At 44.0% G+C, this 22,233-nt stretch overlaps 1 protein-coding gene across 1 annotated transcript in view; it reads right to left on the bottom strand.

Moving 5' to 3' along the window:
• syne2b (spectrin repeat containing, nuclear envelope 2b) overlaps positions 1-22,233 on the bottom strand; it is a 119,392-nt gene that overhangs the window by 76,616 nt on the left and 20,543 nt on the right. The window contains 44 exon segments of the mRNA XM_069717467.1: positions 99-272; positions 757-886; positions 1,582-1,718; positions 1,990-2,337; positions 2,578-2,742; positions 2,921-3,019; positions 3,188-3,404; positions 3,591-3,769; positions 4,040-4,384; positions 4,660-4,986; positions 5,339-5,455; positions 5,579-5,806; positions 5,933-6,232; positions 6,576-6,905; positions 7,005-7,334; positions 7,810-8,089; positions 8,472-8,579; positions 8,765-8,967; positions 9,056-9,168; positions 9,531-9,738; positions 9,821-10,021; positions 10,129-10,230; positions 10,329-10,496; positions 10,721-10,879; positions 11,127-11,277; positions 11,430-11,585; positions 11,700-12,295; positions 12,577-12,876; positions 13,031-13,151; positions 13,258-13,358; positions 13,543-13,624; positions 13,931-14,118; positions 14,681-14,806; positions 14,994-15,128; positions 15,502-18,840; positions 18,970-19,128; positions 19,241-19,420; positions 19,601-19,702; positions 19,809-19,949; positions 20,391-20,555; positions 20,709-20,908; positions 21,055-21,151; positions 21,536-21,704; positions 22,016-22,128. Of these exon segments, the coding sequence (XP_069573568.1) occupies positions 99-272; positions 757-886; positions 1,582-1,718; positions 1,990-2,337; positions 2,578-2,742; positions 2,921-3,019; positions 3,188-3,404; positions 3,591-3,769; positions 4,040-4,384; positions 4,660-4,986; positions 5,339-5,455; positions 5,579-5,806; positions 5,933-6,232; positions 6,576-6,905; positions 7,005-7,334; positions 7,810-8,089; positions 8,472-8,579; positions 8,765-8,967; positions 9,056-9,168; positions 9,531-9,738; positions 9,821-10,021; positions 10,129-10,230; positions 10,329-10,496; positions 10,721-10,879; positions 11,127-11,277; positions 11,430-11,585; positions 11,700-12,295; positions 12,577-12,876; positions 13,031-13,151; positions 13,258-13,358; positions 13,543-13,624; positions 13,931-14,118; positions 14,681-14,806; positions 14,994-15,128; positions 15,502-18,840; positions 18,970-19,128; positions 19,241-19,420; positions 19,601-19,702; positions 19,809-19,949; positions 20,391-20,555; positions 20,709-20,908; positions 21,055-21,151; positions 21,536-21,704; positions 22,016-22,128 (11,589 nt within the window).

Raw genomic sequence — 22,233 nt, 5'->3', positions numbered from 1 at the left:
ATTTAAAAAAAAAAAAAATCACTGGACTGATAATTAAAGATAAGATACAACAAGACAAAAACATTCAATCATAAATACATTCAAATTAATATAAATACCCTTAAGCTCTGACATAGAGAAGCTTTCTGTGTGTCTGCTTCTCTGAGTGTCTCTGAACCTTCTTTCTCCAGTTTCTCAAAGAGGTTCTGTTTCAGACAGGCAGTTAGGAACTGCTGGTGAGAAAGCGCCTCCTGCAGGCTGACCTGCAACTTTTCACCTTCGTCTAACATCACCTAAAACAAGGGGGACATTTAAAAAAAAAAAAAAAAAAAATTGTATAGATGATTACAAATCAGGGTGTAAAATATTGAAGCAAATTAATAAAAAAATTGCAAAGTGAGAATAAATGAGTCAGTAAACAAGCTGTAATGTTACACGATACAAATCTCTGAACTCAAAAGCCTTTCTACAGTAGAGTTTTTGTAAATTCTGTATTCTCTCACAGTTTTTGTATATTGTCATAACAAATATATAACAAATATACATAACAAACCATAGCTAGGGCTGGCATTAGCAAAACTATAGAATAAATAAATAACTCTTGACAGCATCTATCAGATCTAACAGCAAGTTAATGGTAGAAAACTAGATATCATATTAGTATTTATCATCAGTATTTAACTACACATGTGTAAAGAAGAGTCTTAATAAGCAAAGTGTGTAGATCTGTCAGAAAAGCAGTACAAAATTAAAAAAAAAACATTTAAAGAAAAAAACCTGCACAGAAGAACTGGACTCAGATGGTTTGCTGTTGTTCCACTGCTGCAGGGCATGAAGACAGTCAGTCAGACAGCTAGCTGTGTTTGCGGAGCAGGTACCCTGATGATCACTCAGCCTGGATTTTAGACTGTAGACATGATGAAATCACATTTATTGTACACACAACACAGTTTCTGCAGGTAATATAAAAGATGAGAAAAAAACAAAGCACACAACATCTCACAAAGAGCAGCCCGGCTAATGTAGTACAAAAAGACAATAATTGAGAAATTTGTTTGTGTGTGTATATGTATATATATATACACACACACACACACACACATATATATATGTATGTATATGTATGTATGTATGTATGTATATATATATATATATATACGTTCCTGTTGCATAGTTTAAGAGAAGAGAAAAAGATGTCAGTGGATGTCTAAAAGTGGTCATAAATAAAAGAGAACTCTGTTTCCATGTAACTGATCAAGAACAGAGTGACCCACTGACACATGCTGCTGGCATGTAGGAATAATTGAAAAGTAAATTGAAACAGGGGAACACCAGCTGAGAATCCATCCAAAAAACATCTATTCAAGTAGGCCTACAGTTTAACCCACTGGTGAGGTGGAGAGATGTTACTGCATGGGAGTTTGTCAGGATTATCCCCAACTATATCTCTTTCCTGTGTTTACCTTGAGTGAAACAAAAGATGTCAATCAAGCAAAAAGTTGTAGTTCCTGGGGCTGACTGTCTTTTGATCTTTTGTGCATTCTTATTATGTATTTATCACAGTTGTATTGCAACAATAATGTGTAATAAGTTTTAGGGTACCTGTCATGTTGCTGAGATAAAGACTCAACCACGCTGATTATTTCTGCCGGCAGCTCGTTGGTAGAAGACGTTGACTTTACTTCCTGGTGCAGATCATGAACTTTCACACCCAAGTTTTCAAGCGACTTCTCACAGTTCTAATATAATGAAACAACAACAGCACATTAGTAATATTCACATGTGTGGAGGTTTCAAACAGGCAGGGTTAATATTTCTGCTCTGGATTGAACCCTTAAAATGAGCTTGTGTAATGAAATATAACGAAAAAGCAATGTACACCAAAAGCAATTATTGTAAAATCTTCTGTTTTCAATAATAACTTTTTCAGACTTCTGTGAGGACTTTTCAAAGACTTTAATTAAATAAATAAAAAGTTCCAAAATTGAATTAAAAAGAGGAGGTAATGACCTGAAGGCTGTGCCAGTGCTGCTGAAGCAGAGAGATATTGTTCTGTGGTTCACTGTAACTGAGTGCCTGGTCCAGAGAGCGGAGCTCCCACTGCAGCGCTGCAGCTTTCTCCTTCAGCACCTGGGTCCTCTTGGCCAGCTGGCTGTCCAGCTCCTCCAGCTGCGTCTCACAGCCCCTCAGGCGCTCCCGCACCTCCTGCTCCGAGTTGGCACAGAGGTCATGGAGGTGGCTGACCTCCAGGGTCAGGGCATCCCGACCTCCGGGGGTGCAGAGGCTCAGCAGACTGTCTCTGGCAGAGTCCAGCTCCTTCATCTCCCTCTGCTCCCTGTCCACTGTCTGGAGCAAAGCCTGGTGCCAGAAGAAGAGAGGAGGAGAAGATATGATACAGTGTTATGATTTTGTCAGATTGTCAAAATATAAATCAAAGGTGCCGTGACTACATAATGGATCCCATTTTCCAAAAGTATGAAGAAAAGGTAAAGAGATTCCTTAATTTCTAGCAATAAAACAAATATTTTTAGTGGCCGATCAAACAGGTGCCACTTACTTCTCCAAGAAATACTGTGTGCTTGTGTTTTATTATCTGACCTTCAGGGTGTTGACAGCACTGTGCAGACTCTGTCTGTCTGCTGGAGGAGGTCCCAGGCCTTTAACCTGATCCCTAAGCCAGTCCTGAGCTGCTTCATGCTGCTCAACGAGCTGGGTGCACTGCCGCTCTATCAGGATGCCCTGCTCTAGGTGTGTGACCGCATCCTGAAAAACAGCAGTAATTGTAACTTTTTATTGTGGCACAAATGTAGAACATCTTAAAAATGAAAATGTGCAAAAACATATGTAGTAAAACCATTTATTTCTGAACAATAAAAAAAAAATACACCGTATATATTTCTGTAGGAATGCTGTGTATGGTTGTACAGAGTGCTGAACTCACAGTCAGCTCTTTGAGCAGAGGAGGGATGGACTCCTCCTTGGCTGCCCAGGAGGGATCTGACCAGCTTTGGTCCTTTGTGATCTCAAACAGCTCCGCAGCCTTCAGAAGAACAGTAAATACATTGAAGATGCTTTAAACTCTTAAATCATATCTGATTTTGTGAGCAACTCAACTTAATGACATTTTCCTATTCTATTTTTAATCATATTCTTTTAACGTTATTAAAGTTGTACAAAGAGAACACAGTCAGTCCTCTGGGGCCTTTACCTGTTTCCGCACGTCTGAGAGGACGGGCGCCACGGCTGTACTCTGCTCCAGCAAGGTCCGGGCCTGTTCCACAGCCTGCCTCCGCTCTCCCAGGCCCGGCCAGGGGAAGACACGCGGCAGGTTGGACGTCTGCTTCTGGAGCTCCGCCAGACGGGCCTCGGTCTGGTCTTGCTTGTACTGAGAGGACACTAGGTGCTCCACAACACCCTGCAACTGTCTAATGGGTGACAGACAGTAGATAACAGAGAATTATAAATCATTGTCACATTTTATGCTGCAGCAGAGGAGGACATTTCTTTACAGTCCGTGTGTCAAATAATGAGATTTAAGTTTCAGAAAGAAGATTTTGAATATCAGATCTGCTCATCACCACGTCTGTCAATAACTAAAAAGTCAAACCTACCTCTGCGTCTCCTCAGCAGCCCGGAGGACCATCCTCCACTGCTTCTCTGCGTCTCTGACCGTCTGCTGAACCTCCAGTTTCTTGTCCTTCTCCAGGTCCTTGTGGTCACAGAGATTCTGTGCTCGTCTCTTCAGCTCCGTCACTTGAGACTCACCATTTGATTTTGAGGTCAAGATGACCTAAACGTAAAGTTTTTTATTAGATCTATATTGTATTAAAACAGCAGTCAGGTACTTCTATCTGATAGAGGATTAGGCGATTGGATTAGTCATATTTTCTTTTCTAAAGGAAATTAAATTATTTATAACACCCTTAGCTTGTAGGATAATGACATTTACTAAATGTACTTGCATGTTTTTTTTCTGTTTTTTTTTTAATTACATGTGAATTTAAGATGGATGGTATTTAGGCGTACAACATTTGGTGTATTTTGAAATACTATGTTTTACCTGTGCTGTGTTCAATCTGTCTTTTATCTGAGCCTCACTTCCCCGAGTGCCACTCCCCATGGAATCGACTTTTTTCTTTAGGCCTTCAACCCAGTTTTTAGTGCCTCCGGCCTGGGTGCGGAAGGCCTCCAGCTCCCTGGACAGCGAGTACTGGACCTCAGATTTCCTCAGAGTGTTCTCAGCCGTCTGCAGGACCGTCCTCCACTGCTCCTCCGAGTCCGTTACTGTTCGACGAGCCTCCCGCTTCGCGTTCTCCTCCAAGTCCTCCTGGTCAGACAGACTCTGGCTTTGTTTTTTCAGTTCTGCCAGCTTTGAGTCTCCCTCAGGCTTGCTGCTCAGGATGGTCTAAACAGAAAGTGAGGAGAGGGTATATTATAACCCTTTTTGGAACTATGTTATATTTGAATAAGAGTGAGCAGCATCTTCGCTTACTGGTTACAGATTATTAGTGTCAAAGAATTTGAGAAAAAACAAAACTATGCTGCTCAACATTACAAAAAAATGCAAGTGAAGGAATAAAAACCTGAAAAACAAAACAAAATTTGTACCAAAGACATACATGACTTCAGAACATATTGTATGTAAATGTCTTTGCAACATCTTTTACTGTTCAAACTGACCTGAGCAGTGTTTGTGACCCGTTTTGGATCTTCGTGACTGTCCAAGGAGACAAGGCTCTGCTGCTTCTCCTCCAGCCAGACTTTGGTGTTTTCTCTCAGAGCTTCAAAGTCCCTCAGCTGTCCGTCCAGAGCGCACTGCCGCTCAGCTCGACCCAGGGCTTGTTTGGCATCTTGCAGGACTCTGTTCCACTGCTTCTCTGCGTCTTTCAATTTTTGTTGAACCTCTTGTTTTTTGTGGTTCTCGAGGTCCTTAGAACACAAACTCTGGCTTTGTCTCCTGAGCTTCTGGAGTTTGGAGTCTCCTTCAGGCTTGGAGCTCAGAATGGCCTGTGGGGAAGATGTGAAGAAAGTCAACATTTAAAGTAATATAAAAGGTAAAACCGGTTTTACATTAATGAGGACATTTTTATGAATCTGTTTATTTGGTTTGGACACAAGCTTGCTAACTAAAATCATTATAGTAAATGATTACAAAAATGAATCCAATAGCCCACAGGTTGTATTAGTGGGGCAATAAATAGCCTCCATAAAACTGAATTAACTTATTTTATGGCCACGGACAGAAGAAATCCACAACCTGCCAATTATCCTTCAGGCTAGCATATGTTGGGCAGAGCAAGCAAACAGTTTCATATCTCCTCCAGAAGACGCAGAGCCACCTTCTTTTTTCTCAGCTCACCTGTGCTGCATGCAGTCTGTCCTCAGCTTGTGATTGGCTGCCCAGGGAGTCCAGTTGGTGTCGGAGGCTCTCAAGCCAGTGATCAGTATCCTTCTGATGGACATCAAATTCACTCAGCTGAAAAGGAAACGATACAAACATAATGAGGTGGTTCTCTGGCATAGAGAAACTCGAGGAGCTCCTGTAACGGGGTGCTTTTACAAAGTGACTTTTAGTGAGAGCACAAATGAGTTCTCTCACCTCCAACGTCCTCCTCTCAGTCTCCTGGGCCATCTCAGCTCCTGCAGCAGCTTCGACCTGTTTGGCGGCCTGCAGGACTGTCCTCCACTGCTCCTCCATCTCTTTGACTGCCTGCTGAACGTGCACCTTCCGGCCCTCGTCAGCGTCCTCATGGTTACACAGACTCTGGCCTCGTCTCCTCAGGTTGTTCACCACGCGGTCGCCTTCAGGTCTCGAGGTCAAGACGGTCTGCAAAACACGCGATATTCATCAAATGAAACAGCGACAATAATAACATCATCAGCCTTTTAATACACAGACCGATGGGAAAGAAAAGTGAGGCAGAGATTCCACCAACAGTACTTCTGTTCAGACCTGAGCCGCGTGACATCTCTCCTCGGGCGGAGTGTGGCTGCCCACAGACTGCAGCTTCTGTTGTCTGTCTCGGATCCAGGACTCTGTGTTTTTGCTCTGAGTGTCAAAGTCGTCCGACAGGCTCCGGAGTTCTGCTTGTCTGGCGTTCTGCAGCACCGTTCTCCACTGCTGCTCGGTGCCCTTCAGCAGCTGCTCGACCTCCGGTTTCCTGCTCTCCTCCAGCTTCTCCCGAAGACTCTCACCTCGTCTCTTCAGGTCGAGCAGCTTGGACTCTCCTTCGGGTTTGGAGGTCGTAACAGCCTGAAGGTGAAGACACAGAAAGGGGGGTGTCGGGCCGAGGCGTCACACCAATATTTAACTTGTCACTGGTCAACGCTGCGGGAAAGTTAATGATGCAGGATTTTTTTGTGCAAAACGTAGACTTATTCTTAACTATGAGTACAAAAAATATTGTGCAAACTAAGTCAAATTGTGTGAATACAGGTGAAAGCTTTGAGTATAAACTGTATACATTTTCTAATTGTATTCAAACTTTCGGAGCAGTAGTGGCAAAATTACACAGGCTTTAAAAAATTTAAAAAAAAAAAAGTTATATATTCTGTTAATAAAATTTAACAACTCCAGATTTTCAAGTCAAACTCACCTGTGCAATCTGCAACCTCTCTTCAAACTGCATGTGACTACCGAGAGCCAACAGCTTCTGCCTCTGCTCTTTAATCCACGACTGCGTGGTTTCACTTTGGGTTTTGAAAGCATCGAAGTCTCTTTGAGTGGCAGCTTCGCTCTCGGCCTGGTTGAGAGCCTCCTCGGCAGCCTGCAGGACTTTCCTCCACTGCTCCTCCGTGTGTCTGACTGCATCGCGAACCTGTTGTCTCCTGCTCTCGTCCAAGACCTGGTTGTCGCACAGACTCTGGCACTGTCGCTTCAGATCCTCCAGCTTTGAGTCGCCGTTAGACCTGGAGCTCAAAGTGGCCTAGAAACAAGAGAGACATCCTCACATTGCAAGCTTTTACAAGATATTCTACAACATTACAACCTTAACAAAATAATCCACAATTAATTTCAAACTCACTTGTGCAATCTGTAGCTTTTCTTCAACTTGCATGTGACCACCAAGAGTCTTCGGGTTCTGATCCTGGTCTCTGATCCAGGACTGGACACTTTCGTTCTGGGTCTGGAAAGCGTTGAGGTCTTTGCCTAACAGAGCTTGTGTCTCCGCCTTGTTGAGAGCGTCCTCAGCAGCCTGCAGGGCGTTACTCCACTGATTCTCCGTGTCTCTGACTGACCCCTTCACTTTTTGCTTCCTGCTCTCCTCCAGGTCGTCCTGCTCACACAGACCTTCACTTTGTCTTCTCAGGTTCTTCACTTTAGAGTCTCCCTCAGGTTTGGAGCTCAGGACGGCCTGGTGAAAACACAAAATATTAGCTTGTCCATCACTTTAGCTAATGATAGAATACCTTTAAAACCAAAGACTTAATTTCCTTGAATATCTGGGGTTGTGAAATTTCTATTTTTTTTCCATCATTTTATGTATCCTAACATATAAATACGTGACATTCTCCGAGTGAGCATGAGCAGGTTGACTCTTTAAATCTACACGTTGAGTCTCACCAATGTGTTTCCTCTTTCTGCCACATTTACTTGTGAAATACTGTTTTGTAATTCCACATTAAATGCATAATTTGGTTTAAGGCGTTAGATGTTTTGTTGTTCAGTCATGTTTAGTTTGGTTACGATTAAAGATAAAGTCAATAAGCTTAAAAAAAATACAATGTTCCCAGTCAGAAGTGCAAAAAAAAAAGAAGAAGAATCCTGAAAAATAAAGTTCTTTTTTATACATGCTAATTCTGATGAGATCTGGTTTAAACTCCACCAACCTGGGCTTTGCACTTGATCTCCTCCATCTTGGTGTCTCCACCGGTAGACGTGAGGGGTTGTGAAAGGTCACTGATCCAGGTCCTGGTGCTCTCAGACTGAGTATCAAACCGATTGATTTCTTCATCCAGGGCATTCTGGGCGTCCGCCTGTTTCTGCAGCTTCGCCTCCAGGTTTTTGTATCGTTGAATCAAGTTATCGCCGTCCTTCAGGAGGGTTTCGGCTCTGATGCCTTGTCTGCGTACTGAAGTTAACAGCTCACTGAGGGTCTCTGCTCTGCCACTGTCACATGGAAAGGAGAAACATGAGGTTCACAAGAGAAGTGGAAAGAACCAAAACAAATCTGTATTGTTCTGTGAATTTACAGTTTTAGGTTTTATGCTATCCTTTGTTTCAGTTTAATTTGTTTCAGATATATAAGCTACCAACACCTTCACAATATTAGAGTAAGTAATCAGGAGATAATTCTCTGTAACAGGTAATAAACATGAAAAAATGCACAATAGAACTATTTTATTGACTGAAGGTTTTGCAGTATTTATTATTAGATATATATCATTATGGTAAGTACTGGGTACAAACAGCAATATTACTCCCAGTTTTATTCAAACAAAAAAGTATTTGTTTTCTAAATGTGAGCTGGGATATTTTCCATTCTGATCACCTCTCGTCCTGAAGGTCTTTGAGAAGAACTTTGACTTTCTCTGACACCACGGCCTGTTTTTCTTTGTTCTGGAGCCACTCACGGAAGCTGTCATGCTGCTTCTGCAAACTAGATAACAAAAGACAAAACAAGTCAAAAAACACATCTTCCTGGTGTTTACAATCACACTCATGATTTAATTGCCAGGTTTTACACTTTTTTTTCCTTTTTAAACCACATGGCTATTACATTTAGTTTTACATCTTTATCTTCATTTGCAGGCTTAGTGTTGCGGGAATCAAGGAAGTAATTACCCGTTAATGTCGCTGAGGAGTGACTCCATTTGTTTCTGCCTGTTGTGGCAGTGGGTTCTGAAGGTGGCCACCTCCTCCTGCTGCTCCTTCAGCCAGTCTGTGATATCGGAGAGCTGCTGGGGAGGAAACTGCTGGCTGCCTCTCTGGAGATGATCTCTCAGCTGGTCCAGACGTCGCTCTGCATCCTTGGATTTTAAGAAACTCTGATGGACATGAGAAAAACGTGTGGATCCATCCGTCATCCTCAAAGCAGCAGTATCTATCGACCCATAAAATGATTTGTCCACTCACATTCAGTCTTTGCACAGATGTTTCCACATATATTCTGCTCTCGGGGTTCTCAAAGCACTCGTTGACAGCCAGCTGCAAGTCCTGGAACCATTCCTCGAATGACTGCTTTTCATCTGGGAAAAAATTAAAGAAAAGATTCACAAACAGAATATTAACAATATCATGATTGGAAAAAAAACTAGGTCCCATCTTACAAGTCTGTCTGTAGAAAATTGCAATTTTAAATTATTTATTTATTTATTTTTTATCTAAAAAGAAAGAAGATACCTGGAGACACCATTCTGATGAAACAGTATTGAAAACATTTTGAGATTTTCATCTACACATTGCCTTCTGAAATCAATTTTAAAAATGCACTAGGTTCAAATAAACCGATGTAGTAAAACAGGACTTAAAAATGTAATTTCTTGTTGAATTCACAACTTTCTTGCGTATTGTCACTTCTTCCCACAAGAGATCCTAACTCGACACTAACCTTTGATAACCTTGAGCAGGCCGCTGTCCCTCTCCTCCCTCTTCAGGTGGATCATGTCTTTGGTGCGGGAGATAGCCTCTCTCAGCCTGCTGCAGTCAACACAAAAACTCTCCAGCACCTGAGGACTGGCCACGCTGGAGAGCAAGCCCACCTCCTTCAGCACGGCCTCGGCATGCTCCTCCCGAGACTCCAGATCATTACACAGATCCTGGTGTGTGAGACATTGTGTACAGTGAGTACGTGAACTCACTAATATGGGATTAATGTACTTTAATGTAACAGATGCGTACCTGAATCTGTGCTTCGACTTTTGGTCCTGAAGCGTCAACATTACTGAGACAACACTGGATGTTCTCTACAGCGGTCTGGCATTGTTCCATCTTCTCAGTCAGATGTTTCTTCACGGCTATCAGCTCCTCAAAGACGTCTGTGCAGTCGGTGAACAACTCCTTCACCTGCTCCATCCTCTTCCTCAGCTGGGTCTCCATCACCTAGAGAAGTGCAGAGGTGAGAGGCGAGAGAATAGAAGCATAGTTCATTACGACATTATTGAAAAAATAAATACTGCAAGAGAAAATCGATCAATGTTTCAACTCACCTGCAGCTCCAATGGAGCCTCCTGGCTCTGCAGCATCTCCTGGATCTCGGCAGACTTCTTGTGAAAATGTGCGATGTTCTCCTCGTTGGCATGGATCTCATCCTGCATAACATACAGACATATTGCAGGTATTTCAAATAACAAGATACTAAAAAAAAAAAACAACAAGTGTAAATCTTACTTCATTATTTGCATCTTACCCTCATGGTGAGTACTTGTTGTTCATTGTGGAAGGGATGGCTCTCTGCGAACAGGGCGAGCTTAGCCCCAGCCCACCTGTCCACCTCTCCCCCCAGCATCAGCTGCTTCTCCCACAGCTCCAGCCCCACTCGCAGGTTATCCATGTAGGTGTCTGTTTTCTCTGTCACCTGGAAGAGCAGCAAAAATCAACTATATTTAGTCACACTCAGCTAAATTTGAAGTAGTTCAATCTGGGTTAAAAATGATTCAGTCCTTCTTTAAAATTTGTTCTAATTCTGGTATCTTTCACATCCTCGGAGCCACTAAACCTACAGGTTATGTAGAATTTGTAGTATTTGTGTATAAACGTGGCAAGTACACTATCTATATGTTTTAATGTACAGATGCATACATCCAGCCAGTTGTCCATCAGCGTGTCAGCCTCTGCTTCAAACGGAGTCTCACTGCAGTCCGGCATCTTCTTCAGTTCGGACTGCAGCTGTTTGCAAACCCCCCTCATCTCATCCATCTGCTCCCTGAGTCCACCCAGCTCCTCCTTGATATCATGGACCTTCACAAACATTAGGTAGGTAGGTAGGTATTTACTTTATTAATCCCAGAGGGGAAATTTTTTTAACAACATACGGTGAGTTAAATACTTGAACGCGCAAGTAAGAACATTGACTCATATTTAAAAATGTGTCTGCCATCTACTGCTTCATATTATTTACAGTAGAAACATAATTTAAACGTTGCTTCATATCATCTTATGTTATAATAATTTGAAATGGAAAGCAAATTCAGTTTCGTGGACGCACCTTTACTATACTCCTCTGCAAGTTGTCTTTGCCCATGTAGGAAGCCTGGTCACTGATGGTCTGCTCGGCTTTCTGGATGGTGTTGCTCAGGTGACTGCGGCACGTCTGGAACTTCTTCAGAAGCTCCAACAGACCGCTGCTCTGCTTCTTCCTGCACAAGGAATAAAGTAGCAGAAGGAATTTTCACCTTAGAATCTAAACAGAAATGTAATAATAGCCGATTTGAATATTCAACTAATGAATAATGAACGTTTTATTAAAGACATCCATACACAGTAAGAAATGTGTTATCCAGTGACCTACCTGTTAGAAAATGCTCTCTGAGTCTCCCTCCACTGAGTCTCCAGCTCCTGAAGGAGGTGTTCTCCTTCTCCCTGCTTCTCTTGCAGTTCTCTGAGGCGCTGCATCTCTGAGCGCTGCACCTGCAGCTGCCCTTCCAAATCTGACAGGGCACGAAGCCTAAAAAATTAAAATACAAAATCGTTAAAACAGGATTTTACCATTTCAATTGAATCCTATAAATCCAAACGTAGCAGAAACACTATCACAGTGGCATAGAGACACGTCCAACACCTGTGTTGCACAGCAGGCATGGTGGGCTCCTTCAGGCCTTGTGCTTCAATTGTATCCTGCAGCTTCCTCAGCTCCCCCAGCATGAGCCTCTTCCTCAGGCTCAGCGATTTATTTTGGGTCTCTTTCTGGAGGCCCTTCTGCTGGCTGGCCAGTCCACTGTCAGCTTCCTCGAGCCTTCTCAGCAGGGTAGTCACCATGTCCAGGCAGGAGGCAGGGACACCGTCCGCGGTGACGGTCAGCCGGGCTCCCTGCAGGAGCAGATCCAGCTGAGGCGCCTTTTCTTTCAGACTGTCAATGCTCTGCCGGGTCAGAGCCAGCTTGGAGCGACAGTCCTGCAGTACTACAGAATCACTGCAGGGTGCGCCTTGCACCCCGGAGATGTCTTCATCCAGAGTGCGTAATGACATAAGGAATCGGTCGAGGGCACGGGCAGCAGCTTCGCTCTTCCGGACCTGCTGTCGGAGTTGATCCAGACTGGTTCTGTGAGTCTCAACCTCGCGGGACAGAGGGAAGCATTCTCTGGGGTCCAGGTTGCTGGACTCAGGGTTCAGTCGGGACAGTTGGTCCAGTTCACTCTGGATGTTGTCATCCAGTTCCTTTAGCAAAATGAAAGAGATGTGTGCATTCAGACTGAAAGCAAAGCATTCTGTCTTTATTTACCATATTTTTACATCTGGAGTACTTTCTCTATTTAAGTAATAAGTTAATTTACTTCAGGTCTTTCCAGAAATTTCTGTTATTTAATATCTATTTTCATCTTCAGCTTTGGTATAAGCACCCATCTTTGTTGACTTTTCACAAACTTGACTTGTTGACTTGACTTCTGCTTTATCAATATGTTCTTATTAAAAAAAGAAATGTGTGGCTGACCACAGACCTTAATGTCTTTCAGGATGTTGGTGTTGGCCAGTGTGAAGGCAGTGATGTCTTTGGGCTGTCTCAGGTAGCGGTCCAGACGGTCGGAGAAGTCCACCATGTGGTTCTCGGTGGAGTCGATCTGCCTGAGGGCGCCGCCCAGCGAGCTGCCTCTCCTCTGAAGGTTGAACTGTTGGCCGCGCCACTGCTCCTGCAGCTCCGCCTTCTCCTGCTCCAGAGAGGTGCTCCCGCTCAGCTGGGAGCACTGGGAGCACTGGTTTATGTACTCAGACCACAGAGACTCCGTCTCTTGCCTCAAGAACTAGAAAAAAGGAGTTCAGCTCAAGATTATTGGCTTGTTGTGGGGATAGATTTGTTCGTTACTTTGTTAGTCAAACAATCTTCTCATATTTAATTAATATTCATAATCTGTTTCTAACAGGAGAGGGATTTAACAATACCAACATATATTGTACCTGGATTTCCTGGAGCCGTGTGTGCAGGCCTTTGAGAGAGACAGAGTCCGAAAGGACTTCCTTGATGCTCTGTTCATTTTTAGCTAGTTGGATTTGCAGAGTCTTCTTATAATTCTCATATCTGAAGATTTTATGAGTTGAAACAAAAACCAACAAAAAGAAAATTAAACTTTGAATACATACACACTGTGTATTGTGGTAGTTTATGGCTGCTAAATCCATTCTACCTTTCTAAAGCCTCCTTTTTGGTGACTACTTCTTCTACAGACGCCTGTTTTTCAACCTCCTTCCTCTCCACAGCAACTGTCTTCACTGTCACCTGAAGCACCTGACAAACAATGACAGCATGTTACTATTTAATACAGATATGTATCTCTGTGGTTGCCCATTATCAGCCTCCAGATATAAATGCATATAAGAAGGAAATGTTAGGTCTGCAAACTTTCTCTCGCTCAAAAAGGTATTTTATAGAAGCTGTAACTGTTTAACTCAATAATAGCAGTGAGTCATACCTCAGCTGAGACCTGAGGTTTGTCACTTGGTTTTGGAGGTTCCTTTTGTGTGGTCAGATCCTCACTGAAGCCAAGAGGAATCCTAGAAATAGGAAATGATGATCGGCATTTCTGTGATTGTCTTCAACATTCAGCATGCACGAGACAACATTTTCGTTTGAACAACCAGAAGTGGAACAGGAATGTTTCAATCATGAAGTATAAAGGACTGCGTGACCCGGTGCCCATCTTAAACGACACAACATTTTTCCTTTGAATAAATGGAACATTACTGAAATGGAAAATGACGTCAGAAGAAGATTTTAAGACACAGTAACAGAATAAATGACTTGTATTTAGAGATTTTCAGCTTTTCAAAGATTGCATTTCACTCTTCATAATGTCTCACCTGGAATCGGAAAGTGGTGCATCTTGATCTCCGCTGAACTGCCTATGTATGGCGGCCAGCCTGTTTTCACACTCCTTCAGCTGAGTCTGGGCCAGGCGGTGAGCATCCTCCGGGCTCAGAGTGTCACAAAGCTCTTTCAGGGCCTCGAGGTGCTGCCCTGCTGCTGCAAAGTCCGCTGATAAGCAGGCCTGGTGGAGTGAAAACAGTACACATACAGGCATTATACGAACTGCTTTTGAAGGCAGAGGATTAATTGATTTAAATCTCCCTAAACCCAGAGCCTTGCTTTGATTTATCTTTGTGTTGAGAGCACCACAAAAGCTGACCCCCAGATGGCAGCAGCCAACAGATTAGCAACACAAATAATAAAAGAATGCTGTTTTTGTTTCATATTGCAAATGTGATTTCATATATACTGTGTTGTACATACTGTATGAAGGCTAAGAATTTCATCTAAATTAGATGAATTCTCTAAAACGATGTTTCAATGTTTGTCTTTTTTTTTTTTTTAGCCTATATTCAGCATAATAAATCATGTACGACACCGTGAACATACCCAAACAAAAACAGCACTCTATTAAAAAGCTGCCAGAATAAAGTATCAGAATTACCAAATCCCACTGAGTCTCCTCGGAGGCACACAACGAAGAAGGAGGGGAAAAAGGTAATATAAGCAGAGCAGATAAACTGGCTGGGTACCCATCCTCTGAAGCACAACTGCCAAGAGTTCAGCTCTGGTAATTTAACTACCTGGACTTGGTTTTCTAAGTCGTGGCTTAAGTGCATCTCACACTGCTGGGCTGCTGTGTTAAATTCTTTCTTTGTAACTTCAAACTGTAATTGTTGCAAATAGCCTGAGATATCAGCTCTCACGGCCTGGGGAAATAATGATCAGTTTTAGTACATGTATGGTTTACAGACATGCACAAGCAATTATTTGAGACATCTAAACCTTCAAATAACAAAATAACATCTCAGAAGATCAGATTTTTATGAATGCTGGTCTAATAACAGCTAATAAAATTGCACACATTGACACCAAACTCCCACATTGGGTCCTAACCTCCCACTGTGTCCGGACCGACTGAGTGAAGAACTCCATGTCACTGAGCTCTGAGGGGGGACAAAAGGCCTCCATGCCCTTGGCCGCTCTCAAGAACTCCTCCAGCAACTCTTGGTCCAGGATCCTCAGAGTCTCCTAAGGAAAAAGGCATATATATATAATTTTTCAAATCAATTTACTTCAGTGCTGTAAAAGGTAAAGAGGAGAGAAGGAGTTTTATTCTAATTAGGCATACATTAGATGGAATATCTCCTCTTTAAAACTATGCCAACACACATTTTTTTATTTAATTAATTCAATGTTTTTCCCTCCCAAGAAGAAAAAACAAATATGGATTTCTTAAAACAGCAAATGTAGCTCTCAAAAGCTGGCTCACTATTTTAATCAAGTGTTTATCAACTGAGAATGTAGAGTAGCGAAACAGACCTCTAATTTCACAAAAAAAAGTACAGATTAAAATTGGACATCATATCCAAAAACAGAAGGCATTAGCGGTGATTACATTTACCTCTTTCACTGATGCTTGCTCGGCGGATATGCGTTTGTCTTTGAAGACCGTGATGGCTTCCAGGATGTGCGCCTGCAGGCAGTGCTTGGCCTCCTCAAAGCCATTCCTGGCCAAAGCCTGGGCCTTAGTGTAGGCTTCTGTGTAGGCCTGAGGAGATGCTTGGGCCAGAGCTGGGGGTTTGATGCAGATGTCTGGGGACTCAGGCTGCGTTTGAGGCAACACGCTGACCTCAGAGAGGATATTGGCTGGTGGTTGTTGAGGTTTGGCTTGCAGAGGAGATTGGGTTTGAGGTTTTGACTGCGGCTGAGTCTGAGGTCTGGCCTGTGGTGGTGATTGAGGTTTGGACTGTGGCATTGTTTGGGGGATGGGTAGTGATGGTACCTGAGCCTGAAGTTGGGGCTGTGGTGACACTTGTGCCTTGGGTTGGCTTGACGACTGAACTTTGGGTTGAGTTGATGATTGAGCCCCAGGTTGCGATGCAGTTTCGGCCTGAACTTTGGTTTGTGTTGGCGAGCCAACATTGGGTTTGGTCGGTGACGGAGCCTTGGGTTGGGGTGATAACTGAGGTTCAGGTATGGAATGAATCTTTGCTTTAGTTGGTGATTCAACCTCTGCTTGTGGTGCTAATTGGGCCACAGGTTTGGGCTGTGGAGGTGATTCACCTGCTAGCCGAGTCGGTGACTGAATAATCAGTTGTGGCTGGAGCTGGGATGGATGTTTGGGTTGTGGAGTGGGCTGCTGGTGAGACTGAGGCTGCTGACTCTTGGCAAGGGGCTTTGTTTGTACCAATGGCTGTGTTTGGATGCGTGTTTGGGATTGGGCCTGCGTAGTTTGGAGCTGGGGCTGTGAAGAAGGCTGAAGTTGAGCTTGGTGTGGTAGTTGTGACTGAGGAGGTACCTGAGTTTGCATCTGAGGCTGAGGGTGACGCTGAATTTGCGGCTGATGCTGAAACTGTAAATATTGCTGAGTCTGAGGCTGGTGATAAGGCTGGGGCTGTAGTTGTGGTGGCGTCTGAACCCAAGTCTGTTGCTGAAGTTGGACTTGTTGAGTCGGAACTATATTATAAGCTCCTATCTGCGGGTGTTGCTGCATGGGACTTTGGGGCCTCATTTGGGGTTGTGTTGGAGCCCAGGGTTGGGTTTGCGTTTGAGGCTGCATTTGCGGTTGAGCGTATGGCGGCCCCATGTGAGAATACCCATGGGGGCCGATCTGAGGTCCTTGCTGGGCCCACTGCGGTAGAGGCTGACCTATTGGATAGGCCTGAGACTGTGGCGATTGAGCTATCTGTTGAGGGTACGGTTGGGGAATGGGATGCCCCTGCTGGGGAATGGCTTGACTTTGCGGCGCTTGTTTGTCCGTCCACTGCTGGGATGGAGATTGAGCCTGGGAGTAACCCTGGTTGTAAAATTGAGGTTGTGCTATAGCTTGTGGATGTTGGATAGACATTGGGGATGAGGCTCTGACTTGAGTCCAAGCCTGCAGTTGGGAAATATGGCCTTGCTGCTGGACCGGTGGCTGAGAATGTGTGGGATACTGAGTCATTGGGTGACCCTGAAGCTGGAGTACAGCTTGAGCTTGAGCTTGGGTTTGATGGTGAGTCAGTGGTTGGGCCTGACTTGGTCTGGCTACTGGCTGAGCAAGAGTTTGAGCTGGGGGCATGGGCTGGTCATGGGACTGAGGGTGGACAATGGACTGAGCGTGGGCTTGAGGGTAGGCCTTCGGCTGAGGGTGGCTTTGGACCTGGGTCACTGACTGACCGTGGGTTGGCGGCTGAGCCTGTGTTGGTGGCTTCGGGGAAGGGGGCCTGACAGGGGCCCAGGACTGTGGGTGAGTACGAAGCTGAACGTGGGATGGCACAGGAGGCGGGATTTGGCCAGGAAGTGGAGCCAGCATAGGGGAAGAGGGTCTGACTTGAGCTAATGTTTGCACTTGAACCACAGCAGGGCCATGGGCGACACCCTGTGGCTGCATGTACGGCTGAGGTGCAGCTGGGACAAATGCTTGGGCCTGGGGCTGAGTTAATGACTGTGTCTTCACAGGGCTGTGGGGCTGTGGAAGAATTTGTGATTGACTTTCTACTCTGGTTGGTGACATGGTGTTCAGTGGTTGCTGACTACCTGCAGTTGTGTGCGACACACTTATGGGTTGTACTTGCACTTGAACCACAGACTGAACTTTAGACTGAACCATTGTTTGGGGTTGTGACTGATTTGAGACCTTTGTTTGTGGCTGAGTCACAGTTACAGTCTGGGATTTCGTCTCATCTGAATCTGGTTGTGCCTGTTGGACAACAGGCTGTGGTTGTTGTTTTTGTTGTTCCTGTTGCTGATGCCGCTCTTTCTGTTGTTGTTGATATTGTACTTGTTCTTTCTGCTGCACTACATTCTGAGATTTCTGTATCTGGTTTTGTTGCTCTTTTTGCGATTGTTTTTGCTGCACCTTTGCCTGTGGCGCAGGCTGCAGCTTGGCAGACGCTTTTTGAACTGATCCTACCGTTTCTCTGTTTGACTGTGACGACATCTGTCTAGTCTGAACAGGATCCTGAGTGGACTCCAGTTCTGGATGTGGAGCTGGAGTTTTCTGCACGTCCGAGTCGGGCCGCTGAAGCCATGGCCGGTTCTTCATGGCCTGAGCCTTCCTGCTCTGAAGCTCCTTGGAACTCAGAGACGTTTTCTTTGCAGGCGGCTGCTGATGTGATGTCTGCTCTGGCAGTTCTGGTGTCTGTTTAACTTGTGTTTCAACTTGTACGTTAGTGACCACATGCTGCTGAACTTGATATTGACATATTTCTACCTGCTGTGGCTGCTCCAGCTGTTGTTGTCCCTGCGTGTACTGCCATGTTTGTGGTTGTATTGACATCAACTCCTGTGGTTGTACTTCTTTTGGTTGCTCCTGCTTAAATTCTGGCTGTTCGAGCTCATTTATCGTCTGGCCGCTAAGTCCTTGTTGCAGTAGCTGTTGCTGCTGTATTATTCTTTGTTCCTGATTTTCCTGCTGCTTTTGTGCAGCTGTCTCTGACTGAGCCTGAGGTTGGTTTTCCGGTGGTGACTTTGTCCTGGTCTGCATCACAGCTTGTGCGTAGCTATATGGCATTGGAGGAGAAGCCATCTTTTCTTCTCTGTATTCTTGCACCACTATCTTTGGCACAAAGGGTTCATGAGAATGATGTGAAACTAACTTTGCCTCCGGCTGGTGAGTTGGCTGGCTGGTGTCTGACTGTCTCAGATGTTGAGGCTTTCCTTTAGCCCGGATAAAGACTTTTGAAGGAGGACCTGCTTCTGGAGGGCTTCTGCTTCGGTCTCTTCTGGCACCCAGGCTGCTTAGCATACCAACAGCCTCCTGAAATCACACACATTAGAAAAAAAAAAAAGTACTTTGTAATTACTTTAAATAATCTGTAGTGTTTTTTTTTTGTTTGTTCTTTTTGTTTCCTGTTGTCTTAAATCCAGAACATGCAAAACAACAGACCTGTGACTGAGCAACAGTAGCTCGTACTCGGTCCTGCATGGCGGAGGCGTGAAAGTACTGGATGGGAGAGCTCTTCTGACTAGTCATTACCAGCACCTGCAGGTCCTGCTCCTCAGTGACCACCTGGCCCTCCAGCTGTAGACCTCGAGAAATGATGGCCTGCAAAAAAAAAAAAAAAAAGTGTTAAAGAATTGTATAGTGTCAAATACGCATAAAGGTTTCTTTATTTAAAACAAAAAAAAAAAACGTTCCAATCTGTAGATGATCTTACCCTGGCTCGTGGGTCCTGACCCTTATGTTTCTGCAGTCTATCTGTGCTCCTGAGCAGCTGGTAAAGCTCTCTGGCCTCAGTCTCCCAGTGCAGGAGTTCAGCTAGTCGACTGTCCAGCCCAGACACACTGTGCTGCAGCTCTGTGCACACCTGTTCAGCCTCAAACAAGGTCTGCATCACCTGGTGACAAAAATAAACCAGAAACGGCAATTAACAGATGAATTTACAGGAAATATTGTATATTTAATAATGTAGTTAGCGGCTATTTAGTAAACTTGAAAATTTTGTAAATTTAATAAACTTAAATCCTCATGAGCACAATTAGTCAAATGCTTTGAAAAGAAGAAGAATCCTTTATACTTCAGGTATTGCAAGTTTCTGTTTCTTTAACTGCTCTGCTGGGGATTCTGGGGAGGGAGACAACGAGTCCAGATCCACTTCCTTTATCTTCCTCATTATGAACTGAAGGGCAGAAATCAAACAGTCAATCCAAGAGAGACATATTGGGTCATTTAAAGTAAAATGACTGTAACTGGGTATAACAGAGCGATGACTGTATCAGCCCTACCTGTAATCGTTTTCTGTATGTGCGTAATGGACCTGCCATTGCCTCCAGAGGCTCTTTGAGAATCAGAGTGGCTTCTCTGATCAAAGCTTGGAGGTCCTGGGGGTTGGCTTGGATGTCCGCACTTGGGTCACTCATGCTTTCCTAAACAAAAGCAATGAATGAATGATATCAATGCACTGTTCTCAAAGACTATAAAGGTGTACAATTACCTACACACAATAAGTATAGGTGGAGTAGCATTTTCAAAATACAGGCCACTCCTTAACGTTACTGTGAGGGAACAATTATATCAGCAGGAAAATCACAGGCCTGAGACATTAAGTTACCAAAATTCCTGATGTCACTAGTCACCTCACACTAAACAAAGACAGAAGAAACCAGGTCAACATATTAGGACACAACAGATTTGGAAAGCAGTTGTGTGATTTAGTCATTTATCAAATAAAAATGTCAATTCTTCACTGGTTTTTACCCTGAATTGAAGTAAGATCACAGCAAAGAGAACTTGGCACCTAAAAACGTGTGCAGAACAAACAGCATCTGATTTCTCACCAACCAGGTTTTCCTTGTGCTTTAACTTACAAATGTGTTTCTCTTGACAAACTCGGCCCAGTGCATGTTGAGCTTTCGCAGCTCCTCCGCCAGGCTCCTGCTGGTCTGAGGGTCTGTGGACTCAATCAGGAAGTTACCCAACTCGTTCAAGTGGGCCTGCTGAGAGCCCCATTCGGCCAAGGACGCAGACATCACCTGAACAAAAACATGTATGTGGCAGTCTTAACCAACAGTGGTGAGGATTAATGAACTGCTTTTAACAAGATGTTTGCGCAAATATTTTTCCAAATCCAGAGCTCCTCCATTGGAGGTTGCATATTTTTCTTACACTTTATTGCTTAATCATACCTCTGGCCTGCGGCCATGGCTGTGTGTTGCAGAGCCCTGCTCAAGCCAAGCCTGCAGAGAGCTGAGGCAGTCACTGTACGAGTCCCAGGTGGACAGGACCCGCCCCATGGTGCCCTTGGCTGTGGTCACTTCCTCCAAAACAACCGCTGTGTCCTCCTCCTGCTGCTTCACCTGCTGACTGACGTGCTGGTAATCCGCAGCTGAGGAGCAAAGACCAACATCAATCAAATACTCAGAGTTAAATCTGTTTGGTTCATTAAAGTCCAGGTAATGGTCCTATAGAGAAATCAGTTAAATATAACTGAAGGAATTGAACACATTTGGGAGGCAGTCGCCAAACACTTACCAAGGGCAGATTTGCTTGCATATTTCTCAGAAATCTGCTTCAGTTTACGAAGAGCTGCTTCCAGCAAAGAAGGTAGTTCCTGTCTGTTTACCAGTTCCTGTGTTTATAAAAAAATAGATTTTAAGTGTGCATCAATATCCATACTCATCACAAAGAGAAAACACCATTTTTGGATAAACTGGGAGATTAACTTTGTAACTTTCAGGCCGTTAACAGAGGCCAGGTTACAAAATATTGACTGTATATTGATACAAATGTTGAGCAAAATATATTCAAAACTTGCTCATGCTAATGTGACCTGCATCTTATGTCTGTGCCAAATGTCACAGCAATCAATCAACCATTATCAGGTTACTATCATCCAATAAAGCAAAAGTATTTAGTGTGTAAGGCATCAAGTCAGCCGAACCCTTCCTTGAAACCACTCCCAATGATTAAAGGTGTGTTTTGAAGATGCCTTATCTACACAGGGATTACTCACATGCCATTCTTGCAGCAAAACCCTGACAGCCTCTGGGGAGATATAAGGTCTCTTCCAGACGCGGAGCTTGGTCCTGATCTGACCCAGTAGATCCAAAACTGTGTGGCGGTGCTCCAGGTACTCCAGCTTGATCCCGTGGTACTTCGCAGTTACTCTCACACTGGTGAATCTGGAGAGGAGGATTCAGAGGGTTAAACTTAAGTACTTAAGCATACATAAGGTCCAAAATACAAAAAAGAAAAAAAAAAAGAAATCTATCAGAGACCTTGAAAATCTCGTGTACACAAGTGTTGTGTGAGTAACAGCTCAAGATGTGTTTCTGTGATGAAGTATTGCTTTTGTTTACATCCAGTTGCAGGGAATGGCATCACACGTAATTATATAATGCTGAGCTTCCATAATGAACTCATGCAATTTACTGAATTGCACACAATTTCACACATGCATGAACGAACAGTCCATCTGGGAAAGTCCGCTCACCTCCTCTTGAGCTCATCCATCTTGTCTATAGGAACCATCATGTTTCCGTACTCGTCCAGGTTCGGGAACAACTGGAAAGTCTTCAGGTGCTGCGGCATCTCCTCCAAGCAAACCTACAACAACAACAATGAGCAGGGAGCACATGCACATGTATGTGCTCACAAAAGTTTATCTTTCAGCCTCCCACAAACAACAATTTCTCTAAACGGTGAAAGAAC

This window comes from Brachyistius frenatus, unplaced genomic scaffold, assembly GCF_029030835.1.
Source record: "Brachyistius frenatus isolate BFR_SWC_R1_liver_20210118 unplaced genomic scaffold, ASM2903083v1 Contig_175, whole genome shotgun sequence".
In the NCBI taxonomy this organism is placed as follows: domain Eukaryota; kingdom Metazoa; phylum Chordata; class Actinopteri; family Embiotocidae; genus Brachyistius; species Brachyistius frenatus.
This window is presented reverse-complemented; position numbering and strand designations above follow the sequence as displayed.